This window comes from Gouania willdenowi, chromosome 6 (assembly GCF_900634775.1).
Source record: "Gouania willdenowi chromosome 6, fGouWil2.1, whole genome shotgun sequence".
Classification (NCBI taxonomy): Eukaryota; Metazoa; Chordata; class Actinopteri; order Blenniiformes; family Gobiesocidae; genus Gouania; species Gouania willdenowi.
The window spans coordinates 22,968,748-22,983,201 of record NC_041049.1 but is presented as its reverse complement, the minus strand read 5'-3'; the positions used below and the strand labels follow the sequence as shown (position 1 = coordinate 22,983,201).

General features: G+C 38.9%; 1 protein-coding gene across 8 annotated transcripts in view; it reads right to left on the bottom strand.

Moving 5' to 3' along the window:
- LOC114464803 (NXPE family member 3-like) overlaps nt 1–14,454 on the bottom strand; it is a 51,456-nt gene that overhangs the window by 18,569 nt on the left and 18,433 nt on the right. For 2 of the 8 annotated variants that reach the window (XM_028449376.1, XM_028449374.1), the window contains exon 1: nt 6,607–6,684. The exons of 3 other annotated variants lie outside the window; for them this stretch is intronic. Coding sequence is in view for 2 of the 5 variants with exons in the window: in XM_028449368.1 (XP_028305169.1) it covers nt 7,714–7,778 (65 nt within the window). In the remaining 3 variants the exon portion in view is untranslated. Of the gene's footprint in view, nt 1–3,913; nt 3,940–6,606; nt 6,685–7,713; nt 7,805–8,879; nt 8,956–14,454 lie in introns of those variants that run through there. 3 more of the 8 variants (XM_028449370.1, XM_028449368.1, XM_028449375.1) reach the window with 3 other exon arrangements.

Genomic DNA, 14,454 nt, shown 5'->3' with positions numbered 1-14,454 from the left:
GATGCAACATCTCTCCTCAAAGCTGCAGGACCATGATTTAGCAAATTTCCAGAACCTGACGTCAGAGCTGGAGACGCAAGGGAAGGCATGCGTGCAACTTGACAGTGCACACTACACGAAGCAGATTGACAATTGTCTGTCAGAGTTTGACAAACGCTTTCAAGACTTTTCTTTGCTCGAGCCAGTCGCTACATTCATGTGCTATCCTTTTCAGGAAAATGCTGATGTTGATTCACTCGCATCAAAAATTGAAACACTGTTTGACCTGAACTCTTCTGGAGTAGAAGATGAGATTTTGACTCTACAAGCCGACATTGAGCTGAAGTCAAGAGCTCATGGACAGTTCTGGAACTTACTTACAGAGGTAAATTACCCCAACATGAGGAAATGTGCTACCTCCTTGACTGCATTATTCGGCTCCACTTATTTATGTGAGTCAGCCTTTTCCCACATGAAGATCATTAAGTCCAAGTACCGTTCCACCATGACTGATGAACATTTAGAAGTGTGCTTGAGGCTGGCTGTTAGCAGCTACTGTCCGGACTAAGCATCCCTAGCTGATTCAGTTCAGTGCAAGTCATCAAAGTAAACTCGGGTAATTACAAAAAATGTTCATAGTTAATTACGTTGTGTTGTGCAAAATTAGCTCATGCGGTTATGCAAGGTACATCAACGTACATTGTACATGTAAAGAATCCTCAATATATGTGAAAATAAATATATGTGAAATATATGTTTTGCATTTTTGTGGTGGGTAGATCTGTGGTAGATCATTGTGACTTGGTAATTTTATAAGTAGCTCGCATGCTGAAAAAGTGTGAGCACCCCTGTTCTAAACCTTTTCGTTGGTTCTCTATATAGACTTCCACCTCCCACAAATTTAACCCTTTGTAAGGAGCAAGTTCTGTAATGCACTTGCTTCTTCCTTACTTTCCATGTTGACTAATGCATGAAAAATGTTATATTTATAAAAAGCTAAAAAAAAAAATAACATAGAGGATCATTTTACAACTGTTCTCATGATTTTCTTTTTTGTTTAACTGTATTCACAGAAGAAATAAGTAGGAGTATTTCAATAGCTCAGAAGAGTGATAAACGACAGCCTATGGTGTAATTGTTACAATATCATACTATTCATGCAGTTCTTACAAAAGAAAAAAAAAATAGTTACTCCGATAAAATAATGAATTTTATTATAACTTGAAATTGATGCAGAAATTTTCTATATACGGTAAACTAAAAAAAATAGCATTCCATATTAAATGTATGACAGGTTAGGAGTGAGCCAGGTTAAATAGACCAAATTCAAACAAATTTGGATTAAACTTTTAATTTCAACTCGTAATTTAAGAGAATAAAGTCATACCTTTAAGAAATGATTGTGGTTATTTTAGTCTACATTAAAAGAGCAGCAGCTACCGAAAATGACAAACATGGCGCATCTTGTAATACTTTAGTCAGTATGACTTTATTCTCGTAAATATGAGTTTAACCTCGAAATTGTAGATTTATTTTTCTTTAAGATGGCTCTAGTACTCCTAATACTGATTTTATTATGTTAAGTTAAGGTTAAAATTTATAAAATGTATATCATATCTAAATGCTTAATCTTATATCTAAATGTTAAATGTTAAATCTAAATCTAAATGTTAAATCTAAATCTAAATGTTATATCTAAATCTAAATGTTAAATCTAAATCTAAATGTTAAATCTAAATCTAAATATTAAATCTAAATGTTGAACCTAAATGTTTCGCACACATGCTAATTGACCCCGCTTTTTAAAGAGAAAATGAAATAATTCAATTTCCCAGTGTTCTTTTATTTGAAAAACACATATAAAGTAAAGAACAAATTCCACAGTACCCGTGCAAATGGTAAATGGTGGTAGTAGTAGAATAAATAAAATAAATAACATAAAATTAAACAAAAAAGGCATACATTGCATAAATTATCCATCAATCTATGCAATGTATGCTTGAAATAAAAATAATCAACAAAAGGAAAATTAAACATAGCCTATACAACAACGGCTATAACCATAACAGAAACACTTCCCTACACATGGTTGGATTTGATTTTCTGCCGATTTCCTCACTGACATTGTCCGGGCGGACCATCCTTCACTGAGCGTCGTTTCCGGCCGGACAATAATAACGATTACACCTCTTCTTATGCGGTGTAATCGTTATTATTATTACAACAATATTATAATTACAATAATATAATTACACCGCATAAGAAGAGGAAGAAGAGTCTTTTTCCTCTTCTTATGCGGTGTAATCGTTAATATTGTCCGGCTGGAAACGACGCTCAGTGAAGGATGGTCCGCCCGGACAATGTCGGGCAGAAATCAGGAGAAAATCGGGAGAATGGTGGCCCCGGGAGATTCAGTGATACCCTCACTGGTAAGTGCTGCTATTTGAGCTATTTTTAGAACAGGCCAGCGGGCGACTCATCTGGTCCTTACGGGCGACCTGGTGCCCGCGGGCACCGCGTTGGTGACCCCTGATGTAAACTGTCTGCTGCCCAGAGCAGTTGCACTGCACAGAAAACCTGCACCTGCCTGTGGCTGTGAGCTGAGACCCTCTCCTCATTGGTCAGTACGTATATGGGCTGACCAATGAGAGGCGGCCAAGCGGGTCAAAGTCAGGTGACGCAAATCAACCTCTACACCAGTGGTTCCAAAACCGTGTGCCGTGAGGCAAGTCCAGGTGTGCCGTGGGATTTTGGGACAACAATCATACATTATTATTTAGTGCTCTATAAATGAAACACCTTCACCGTGAAGAAAAGGAACATTTATTTTATGGGGAAATGATTCTGGGGACCGTTTATTAGGTGCACCGCCTGCTCCCCTCTCGTCCTGGATGCTTCAAACAGCTCCTAAACCATCTGAAACCCCGTGTCTAAACTGCCAAAAAATTATGCAACTCATCAGTGACTCCTAAACACAGAGTCACCACTTTACTGTGTTAACACATCCATTTGTTGTTGTTTAATTATTATGATGTCATCAGGATCATTTAATTTAGGTGAATTTATATTAAGTTGATCAAAACTTAATCAATAAACCTGATCAGATTCAGTAAACCATTGATCCCTGAGTGGGTGAAATTAATGCTGTTCTCATACATATTTATATGACATATAAATAATTAAAAAGGAGCAGTCAGAATAATCCATGTCACTACAACTTATATCTACCTTTTAATTCTACTTTATTCTTGACATTTTGTTAAATTATTGTTTTTTATTTATTATTATTTATTCAGTTTTCTCACAGGAGTTAAAAACTAATATTTTATGGAAAAAAATGATATATAAAAAAAACAGATTTAAAAAAAAAAATTATGTTGAAAACAAAATTTGGAGAAAAATTAACTGATTTTATAGGGCCCTAATTATTGCAGTATTATTGTAAGACAAAAAATAATTATTTTTTTAATGTACTACTTTGTATACACTCATTTCATAATACATTGGCAAAATATACTTCATTTTTTTATATATATTTTGTAAACATATATTTCATGAATAATATAGTTGTCTGTTGCATTTTATTTGGCTTTCATAAATAATTATGCACATTTACAGATATTGTACATGATATGAGTGATAACACATGTTATAAAGGCGATTTTACACAATAAGTGTGCCTTCAGATTTTGACTTGTTCTTTGGTGTACCTTGGGCACAAACTACGGTGGCTGGGAAGTGTCAGGGGAATGCATTTACAGAAACGAACACAAATGCAAACAGGTCACAACACGAATGCAAACAGGTCACAACACGAATGCAAACAGGTCACAACACGAATGCAAACCGGCCACAACGGAAGTGTGGTCGGTTTAAAACCTTATTTTTTTTATAATATTTTATGTATTTTTTTTTTTTGTATAATGTTAAATACCATCCATCCATTCATTTTCTTCTGCTTTATCCGGGTCCAGGTCGCGGAGGCAGCAGTCTCAGCAGAGATGCCCAGACCTCCCGATCCACGTACACCTCCTCCAGCCGTTCTGGATTAAAATACATTGATGATTTACTAAAGTTTTGAATGAACAAGCAAATTTACATTTTGCATTTGTAACTGCCAGCAGATCTGCACTTACTGCAGACAATATGGACAAGAACATTTTTCTCACCAAAAATATTAAGGGCTACATGCTGAACTGGGCTGTACGTTTTGTTTGTTAAAAGCTGTTAACAAGCTGTGAGCTTATTTCTATAATATTTAATGTATTTTTTTGTTTGAGAATATTATTACCAGGCAGCCCTTTACAAGTATTGTATTTTTTTTTAACTTTATTTTCATATTCTGTATAATGTTAAATACATTGTTGGTTTACTAAAGTTTCAAATAAACAACAAGCAAATTCATGTTTTGCATTTTGTTCTATACTTTATCGAAAATGAACCGAACCGTGACCTCAAAAATGAGGTACGTATTGAACCGTGATTTTTGTGTATCATTACACCCCTAATAACTAGTGAACCTTTTCGCTTTTACTAGTTAACTGGAAAAACTGTGTATCCTAACTAGTTAAATAGTAAGGTTAAAACTAGTTTAACTAGTGGCCATCTTGGCTCCAACTAGTTAACTAGTAAACATTTTGAGATTCACTAGTTAACTAGTAAACACAAAATACATGGTAACTAGTGAATATTTAGCAGATTACTAGTTAACATGTAGGGATTTTTATGCTGATCTTTTCTTTTGGAATCTGCAAACTTTTACGGAAATATACCGAATACAACAAAAACACGCTTCTTCTTTATACACACGTTTTTTTTTTATACACACGTTCCTAAGCACCCTTTTAAACGTCAATAAAATGTACATGTCGCTGTCTACAGTCCAAACATATAACTTGTCCAGACACTATGAAAATAAGGGTTAAGAGAGAGAGCTACCAAGAGAAAAGACAAAACAAGAGGAAGCTCATGCTTCACTTGAAAGTGGGAATGTTGTTAAAAAAAACTTTGCAATAAAAACACAGAAACTGCTCCTCATTAGATAAGAAGAATCTCTGTCTCAAATCTGTCTAAAAAATAATAACTAATAAAAAATGAGGCGGCCCTGAATAACATTTATTGAATGTCTTATTAACTTGATCTGCTTGTATGATAAATTTCTTGTCTGGATGTCTTATCATAAGTCAATGCTGAAATTTGTCAGCACATCATCAGGGCCATCAAGCAGCAGCATCTCTACAAATGATACCATCACGATAACTCAAATTAGGTGATAACCCAATTTGAGTTATAACCCAAATTACATTGGATACATTTGATGTACATTTGCCGACATATGGGTCAGAGATGAGGTGGTTTAGCTCAGTGGTAGATTTCTTGCCTCTCATGTGGGGGACCAGAGTTCTAGTCCAGGTTGATTTCTTCAACATTTTTTTGTGTGTGTGTAAATTTTCCCTCTTGGAGATCAATAAAGGTCTATTCTATTCTATGATAGACTTAAAAAAAAGTGAAACCCTTCAGATCCAACAGTAGGATATACATTTTCTTGTTTTTAGGACACACTTGAAAACAATATCTTCTATGAGTTCCATAGCAGTCATAATGACTAAAGTCATCTTATTCTGTATCTTTTTTAACTTTTCAGTGTTGGTGTTTTATTAATAAGGAAAATATTCCTAATAAAACATCTGCTTTCTCACTCTCATTGCTCAAATCTTGTTTTTTTTATACGTTGTTTTTGTCCTTATACAGTATATAAACTATGGTATTAGAAAATATTAAAACCAAAAGTCAAAGGACAAAGTAAATGACTACCGTAATTTCCGGACTATAAGCCGCTACTTTTTTCTCACACTTTGAACACTGTGGCTCAAATAATGACGGGACTAAATTGTGGATTTTTCCTGGTTTTATAAGCTTCATGCCGCCACAAAATTGAGCTCCGTCACAATAAACCAGGTGGAAAAAAGAAATTGTTAATATTAAATTGTTCTCACTCGCACTGAATCATTCTGATCACTCATTTTGTCATGATGCACACTGCCTCACCATAGCAACGACTCAAAAAAAATGTTGTCAGAGAGAGCGAGCGAGCAAGCGCCCGCTGCAGCAGCATCAACGTGTCTACAGTCCAAACATATAGCTTGTCCAGACATGCCCAGAACATGTCTGAAAGTGTTCTGGGAATAAAACTTGCTTTTTTTTATGTCCTCTGTAAAATCTGGGAATAAAAAAAAAAATCTATTGATCGAGCATCATTGCTGAATGTTGCTCGATCATAGCACTGCCCTTCAGGCTTCAGCAGTAGACATTAGGAATGATAGATGTAGCACTCTAACCGCCTCACTCTTCTGATGCTCCCATCACCCTGGGACACAATACATTTGGGATCCTCAGATCACATGACCATTAAATGTTTTTTTTTTTTTTAATTAGCCTCACTGACAAGTGGTTTTAGGGAGTGTTGTGGGGTCACAAATAAATTCTGGCAAAGTCCAGAAGTTCAGGTGTTTCAGTTTATTAAAAAAGTGCAAACAGTGACAAAAAGTAAACATCCAGTGTCATTTACAAAAATGAAGGGAAAAGAAAATCTCAATATTCACTGAGTAAACAAGGTCTAACACCCACCATGAGTTTGGCCTGTAGATGTCGCCCTCATTCCAGGTATAGACTGACTCAACATTCACAAAAGGCTCCTCCTATAGCCTAAGCCCCTCCCACTCACAGTACGTAATATGGGGGGTATAATAATGTATTATATCAGTTGAATTAATACAACAATTTATCATGATCTAAGACCAAATACCATGATATTCCTTCACTGAATGATCCACATAAATCAGTGTCATTTAAATAAAACATAAATCATTAACGGTCACCTGACTGTACATGCACTTCTGTTTGTTCCAAGCAGGTCGACACAAAGTCACAATAATTTCTTTCCCTGGTAACAAATTATATTCATGAGGAAAATTATTCAGTTACTAATTAATTGCTTTTCTGGGAAAGTGACTAGTAAAAGAACTAATAACTTTTTAATGTTATTTTCCCAACACTGCTTGCATGATATACAATATTTTAATAGAACTTGGAATTATTAAAGTTCCCCAAGGGGAGCCTTTCATTAATGTCCTTTTTTAAAGTATTATTTCTGTATTGCATAATACAGTGACTCCCAAACTGTTGGGCATGCTAGAATGGTCTAGCTGAACCTTGAGAATGATCTTTGCACATAATTTCAGTTCTAAAATATGTAATTTGTGAATTGTATGTAATTTTTAGGATATTTGAAGAACAATAGTCACAAAGAGTTTTTCATTCTTCAAAGTTTGGGAATCATTGGCATAACTATGGTCTGCTATAAGACAAGCAAAAACTTATCAACAAAATGTGTACAAAGACACTTCAATACTAGGGAAATATCTATATACGATTATGTGCTATGTTGATATGTGTTCTCTTCCACTCATTCTTTACAGTCAACATCCTAGCTGCAGGCTTCTGCTTAGGGGAACTTTATGTCTAACTAGCTCAGGCCATTAGGTCATCACAGTGCAGAGCAGGGACACTTACTTTCTGTTCCTGTCTGTTGTATGCCTTCTTGCACCATCAGCACATTTAGTCTCAGCATAACACTCTAACATATGGTTTCGTTGTACTTATGCTTTGGCCATGATTTAACGATAACACAACACCAGTGGCAGCTTTACGATAAACATCAACATTATCTCCTACCTTTTGCTCAGTATCCTGAGACCTCGTTGGAAACCAGCATAAAACACTGCTTTGTCTGTGTACATATAGGTTCTCCTTTTTTTGAGCCTGAAATAACAAACCTACAGACAGTCAGCAGATTTCAACACACTTATAACTAAAACACACTTCTAACTAAATCCTCAGGCTACAGGCAGGAACAGAAGTGACATCTCCTGTTTAGGACTGGGCATCCGGCCCTTCTGGGGTATAAACTTCTGTGTATTTCTCAGTTCGGGAGGATTCGACAATACCGGCCTTGTAACAAGCGTCAAAGAATCCTCACTGATGCATGTATCTTGTGTGTCCATCAAATTTATTAAAACTGTTATACGCAGGTCAATAATCTCTCCTGTTTCATAATCCAATTCCAGATCTAAAAGAACCCTGTTAGATACACACGAGAAATCTAACAGCTATACCTTCATATTGTGACATTTTATGACACAGCATACTGTACATCTCATTAATAACATTTTAAACAACTTCTCTCGTCATTCTGGAAAAACAATGGAATTAACAACATAAAAAACAAACATTATTAACATCATTGATAGGTATTTGCATCCTTCAATATTAGACCATCTTATATGCTGACAAAATTAACTTGGAGCACCAGTTCCCAAACTGATTAAAATACATACACATGCTGTCTGGTTAAATTGTGAAACATGTTTTTCCATTTGATACATCATGTCACAAGGAAGATTTCAATGAATAAAGATTTGTTTTCTTACCTCAGCAAAAAAAAAAAGAAAAATGTTTAAGAAGGACAACAGAGCACCTGTCACAGTGGAGCTGTAGCTGCTTTATGTAACTTCAGACAACAGTTCCTCACTCTTTGAACATCTTAAAAGTAAATAACAGCCTGATTTTCATATAGCTAATCACGTGATGGTTTGAAGCCAAAAAAAAACTTGTCAGCAAACATCAGTTTTGTTATGAAAAGCAAATAAACAGCAAAAGTGAGGAGATGGTGATCTGCTTCTGCAGTAAACCCCAAATCTCACCACTACACATTTAGGGTACATATAAAGATGGTGAACTCATGAAAGCTCCCAGGTGTTCACTGAAACAATCCTCAGCACTGAACACTGAATGCAAGGGTTTTTTTTTTAGAGGTTATAAGAAGGGTGAGTCGCCTCCACCTGCCGAGCAAGCTGAGGTCCTTTGGTGTGAGCAGGACAGAGGTCGTAGTCATTTTTGTAAAAGTTTCCACTGACACGTTATTCTGTGAATCTTGTTTGAACTTGTTTCTATGGAGGCCTTTAGCATAGCAGTGATGAAACAGGTTCCAGAGTAAATAATGAAAAATGTTTCAGGACCATTAAATAAATACTTGACTATCCTGTGGCTATGCTTTTGTCATTATTTGAGTATGGTATGTTTGCATGCTTCTGTATACAATTTAATGAATACTGAAGATACGTGTAAATAGTGACATTTTTTTGCATAATGGTGACCGTCACCAGCCCTCCCTAAAGAAGGGTAGTCCGGGACGTTAATAGGGGGAATATTATAAACCAGGACAATCCCTGGTGCTATTAGTACGGTTACCGAAGTACAAATACATAGCGTCTAAAGTGTTAGGGTTAGGGTTAAGGTTAGGGTTAGGTTATAACTCAATATCGCAACCATTTTCAGGGTTAGCGTTAGGTTTTGTCATGTTCCGTTGGTTAGTTTAGTTATTCTGTCTTTGTTTATTTGGTTTGTGCTTAACTCTTGTCTGTGTTTCAGGGATTCCTGTTTGTGGCTCCACCCCTCAGTGATGTCTGCGTGCTTGGTGATTGATTAGCTCCCTCATGTTTTCACTCAGGTGTGGTTCATTCCTAATCAGGCCTCCTCCACTATTTTACTGAGTGTTTGGTCACAGTGTGGTTGCTGGTTCGTTGATGTTGTCAGGTTTGTTGTCTCCCTCTTCGTGTTCAGCTGTGTCTGGTCTTGCTCCCTGTTCCTGCTCCCTCCTGTTTTGGATTTAAGTTTTGTTTTAAGAGGAATAAACATGGACTGGTTCCAAGAATGTTATACCTCTATCCTGCCTCCATCTCTCCTTGCATTTGGGTCCACACCCACACCGGACCGTGACAGGTTTAGGGCAAGCTGGTGCAGAGGGACGGGGGCGGAGGGTGGTGAGCACCTGCCCCGTTGTCCCTTGATGCCCAAAGTGATTTTTATTTTTTTGTGTGTGTGTGTGTGTGAATTTTCGTCTGTGTGGCCCAAAATAATAATAAATAAAACAAAATAATAAGAATTTAGATTCAACTTGGTCGGTCACATGATCTACGTGTGCTCAGTCTGCCTTCACTGCCCTGACATGCCCAAACAATAGACATGCCCTGCTACTCATCGCTAAACTGCTGGGGGTAGTGCAGAAACGTCAGATAAATACATCCAGGATAAAGGAGAATGCGTGGTTAGACAAAGTTTGGTCGCCGCTATTTTGGATACATTGGTTGTACATTTGCCGAGGTATGAGTCAGAGACGAAGTGGTTTAGCTCAGTGGTAGATTTCTTACCTCCCTTGTGGGGGACCAGAGTTCTAATCCTGGTTGAGTTCTTAAACTTTTTTTTTGTGTGTGTGTTCAATACCAAGGACTTCCTTGGTGAGCAGTGAAACCGAGATTAATAGTTTGATTGATTTATTATAACAAATGTTTAAAAAACAACATGAGTTGTCTTAAAATAAACTTAATTCTAAGAAGAAAAGAGTGAGAACTGAGCCTGGGCAGGAGGGAGGAAGAGGCTCTCCAGTGTCCACCAATCGGCCAGGGAGACGCTGCTGCTCAACCACTGCCGCCACCGCGCTGCTCCGTGCTCCAAGCCCCCAGTCCTGGCTCCGCTGCTCCCTCCTTGCCTCGTAGACCCGGCCCTAGTGGACACAGCACATCTGCCGGTGGGAGAGAAGTGGCTCTGGTTCTGCGTGCCCCTCCCCAGGTGTGAGACTCACTGCGTCTGGGTGGCACTCAAATCCTGACCGCCCAGTATACAGTAAACAGGCCTTGAGTATCACACCATCCACCGCGTCTCCGTGCTCCACACCCCCGACCTGGTTCCGGCCCTGGCGTTGCTCACGCTCCCTCCGTCACCGCGTAGACCCGGCCCTACTGGATACAGCACAACAATGAACGCTGCCGTCTCACACACTCCCCGTTTTTCTTTTATTCCCTCATGTGAGTCACTTCCGGTCCTGCACAGCTACTCTGAATGCCAGCAATTGTCCTAAAGGTAGTAGGTTGGCCTACACTAATTAACTAAAATAAAGGTTTTCAACTAAAACACAGCAAACAAAACATGCAACAGAACTGCAATAAATCACGGCAAACTAATACAATTGACAAACAATATAACACATGCAAATAAAGAACGGAAGACAAATCAAAATAAATTATAATGCCCCCCCCCCCCCACGCCAGTCCCTGGACCAATAACTCAGTTTCTATAACGAGCGGGGCATTGTCCTCTGGTGGCACAAGTGGATCAACGGGGTGATTGTTCAGGTTCAATATTAACTGTAGGGTAATACAACATTGTGGGCAGCTGAGGTGTTTCATTCTCAGTTTGTGGCAGTTCAATAGGCAGATTGTTGGTCGGAGCAATGCAAGGTTTAATTGTATATCTGTGCAAGTTTTTTTCTTTACTCCCTTTTTCTGGTTGAACGCGGTAGATTAAACCCGATTTGCCAACAAGGTCAACAATCACGTGGGGCTCGGACTCCCACCAACTGTGGAGTTTACCGTGGTCTCTATTTATCAAAGTGGTGTTTGTCCTCATATTCATCTGTTGCCTCTACCAACCCAACTTCTACCTCTCCGTCATCGTTGGGGGTCAGGTCAACATCACGGCCACCATGGACGTCAGCGTCATCAACTTGGTGCAGTCGGCCAATCTTCTGGTAGCGTCCTACAGTGATGGGGTAGTTACTCAAATTTCTCAGACGGACAGGGATCCTACCATTCTTGACGATAGCAAGTGCGCGGTCCACAGAGACAGTGTTCAGCTCATCAAGGGCTTCAATCAGGCCACAATAGTCCCTTCCCGACGGTCCAGCTCGAGCCTGTCCACAGGCAACAATCTCACTTCGAGCGGGGATCCTGACTCCTCGTCTCTGAGCTGGCCAGACATATCCTCTAAACCCATCCTCCGTACAGACAGCAGTTCTCCGGTAAAGGGCGAAGGCTTCTCCCCACGCCTGTTGGGACCCTGAACTTTGGCAAGCAAAAGAGAGAGGCTTCTTAGGGTTATGGAAAACTGTATCCCAACATGGCTTAATTACATTCATGCCAATTATAAAAGGATTACTGGAACATTCATCGGTCAGAACAAAAATGCATTTTTTGTCAATGTCAACACATCCACATTGGGGCAATTTCCAACTAGCGCTGCAGCGGCCCTTTGGTCTTCTCTCAGACCAGACCCCACTGCATGGGCCTCAACAGTAGGGTGGCTTAGTTTAAAGCTGGCTGAGACAGGCAGAATGCTCTACAAAACCTAGCAATGTGACCTGGCTGATTGCAATTCCTACAAATAGGCCTACCTCCCTCATTACAACAATTACCGGAGTGGGGCTGCAGGTATCCCTCTGTGCGAGGCTCGGGGGCGCTGCCACGGCGTCCTGACACGTGTGTAGGGCTAGCTGGTCTTAGCTCTCTGATGAGCTCACGAGCAAAGTCCTTCATTTGGTCCCTCAGCTCCTCCACAATCTCCTTTTTCAACTCCTGCTTCCATGTGTCATTCTGTTGATGAGATCTGGAGTGATTAGGGTCTCTTACCACAGAACACGTTACTTCACTTTGCCTTGGACTTTGCGCTCCTTCCTCCAGGAGGGCCTCCTTTTGCAGGGCACTGAAGGTAATTTCAGGGTCTAAGCGCAAAGCTCTCTTTAACGCTCGGAGCAAGGCGCCATCCTCCAGGCCAAGCATGAGGGTCAGTGGATGCTCCATCCTTATACTGTTGATGCAACCGAAGATAGACCTCCCTCAAGCGCAAAACATACGCTTGAATGGACTGGCCTGGTTTCTGCACACAGCCAAAAAATTGAGACCTTAAAACAGACAAAGGAGTTTCTTTTACATAGAATACATCCAACACAGTAAAAATCTTTGCAGCCCTGTCACGCTCATCCTTAGCCAGCACAATAATTTGCCGTTAAGGCAGCCCTGACAATGCACCGATTAAAATTTAGATTTTTTGGGATTCAGTTAAATTATTAGCATCTAAAAGACCTTGCATTTTCTCCTTCCAATCTAAATACTTTAAATTGCCTTCTTGGCCTTCGAATTTGGGCACCCATGGGCCCCAGGATAGATTGGCATCATCATTTTTAATTACAATCTAAAAGTTCAGAAAAAAAAAACGTGCAAAAAATGTTTACAAAAACATATTCATCCCTGGTTAAAAAGCACTGCTCACGAGCCTATGGTCCTGTCGACAAATGCCAAAAATCTGTGTATCGTTACACCCCTACAGGAAAGAAGAAAATGTTTTTATAGCAATTTAGTTTTTTGTTGTCTTACTGGTGAGGCATTTTGTGCATTTCTGTTGTACTTTTGTGTATATTTCCTCTATAAAATATGTTTTTTGCAGTCACATTGAGTATTTGTGCTGCCATTTTGCCTTTTTTGGGGTAATTTTGTGTCTTTCTATTGTTGTTTTGCTTTTTTTGTTAGTACTGTGGGTTTGCAGAGTCATTTTTTGTGTTTTTCTTGTCTATTTGTGTACTTTTGTTGTAATTTTCTGTAATTTTTTAATATTTTTAAGTAATTTTGTGTATTACTCTTGTCGTTTTGTTGATTTTTGTACGAGTTTTGTGTGTTTTTTGGAGTCATTTTTCTAATTTGGAGTGTTTTTTTTTTGTCTTATACTGTGTTTTCTTGCAATGTTTTATTTTTTTTAAATGTATTCTTGCTCTTGTTTTGTGTATTTTTTCTGCATTTTGTACATTTACTTTGGGAGCCGCATAAAATTAGACTGAGGGCCGCATGTCCCTATGTCTGCTTTAGACCCACATTACATTAATACATTTTATCCTGTATTGTTAAAAATTAAAGTACCAATTTTAAATAAAAGACTGTTATGTGGGGTGGAATTGCTAGCTAAAATGTCCATCCCTCCTTCTTTATCCTGGCTTGGGATGGGCAAAGTGACCCATAAGAGACACTCTGGCAGAGTTATAATTAGCTTTTAGTTTTCATTTTTATTGGGGGGGGGGGGGGAGGTTGTTGTTGTTTTGTTAAGTTTCCTTAATTTTGGTTTAGTTTCTAACTAGGCCACTGTATGTGAGCTGTATCGTTCAGTTTCGTTCCACCAAACGGGGCACTGCTTTTTCTTTTGCAAAAAGTTCTCCACGCATTATCCTGCAGTTAATGAGAAAAGTGTAATTGCGCATTGAGACAAATACACTATTGAGCTCAATTTTCAACCAATTTTCAGCATCGAGAATGTTAGTAGGTCACAGCCAGGTCAGCCAAAATCAAGGCAATATCACTACGCACATGTAAACATGGAGGAGAGTAAGCAGCGCAGCTTCACCTGATAGCGGCGATCAAGCGCGATTAACACCCGTAAAGTGCATTCGTCATGTCGGAAAAGATGGTTTGGAAGGTCCGCAGCCCTTCACGGAAGTCCGATGGGAAAAAAAAATCAAGCAGTGTGCAAAAGAATGACTTAAAACGTCAGACACTACGGAGCTAGTTATTGCCAATCAACTCTGATGTCCCAACAAAC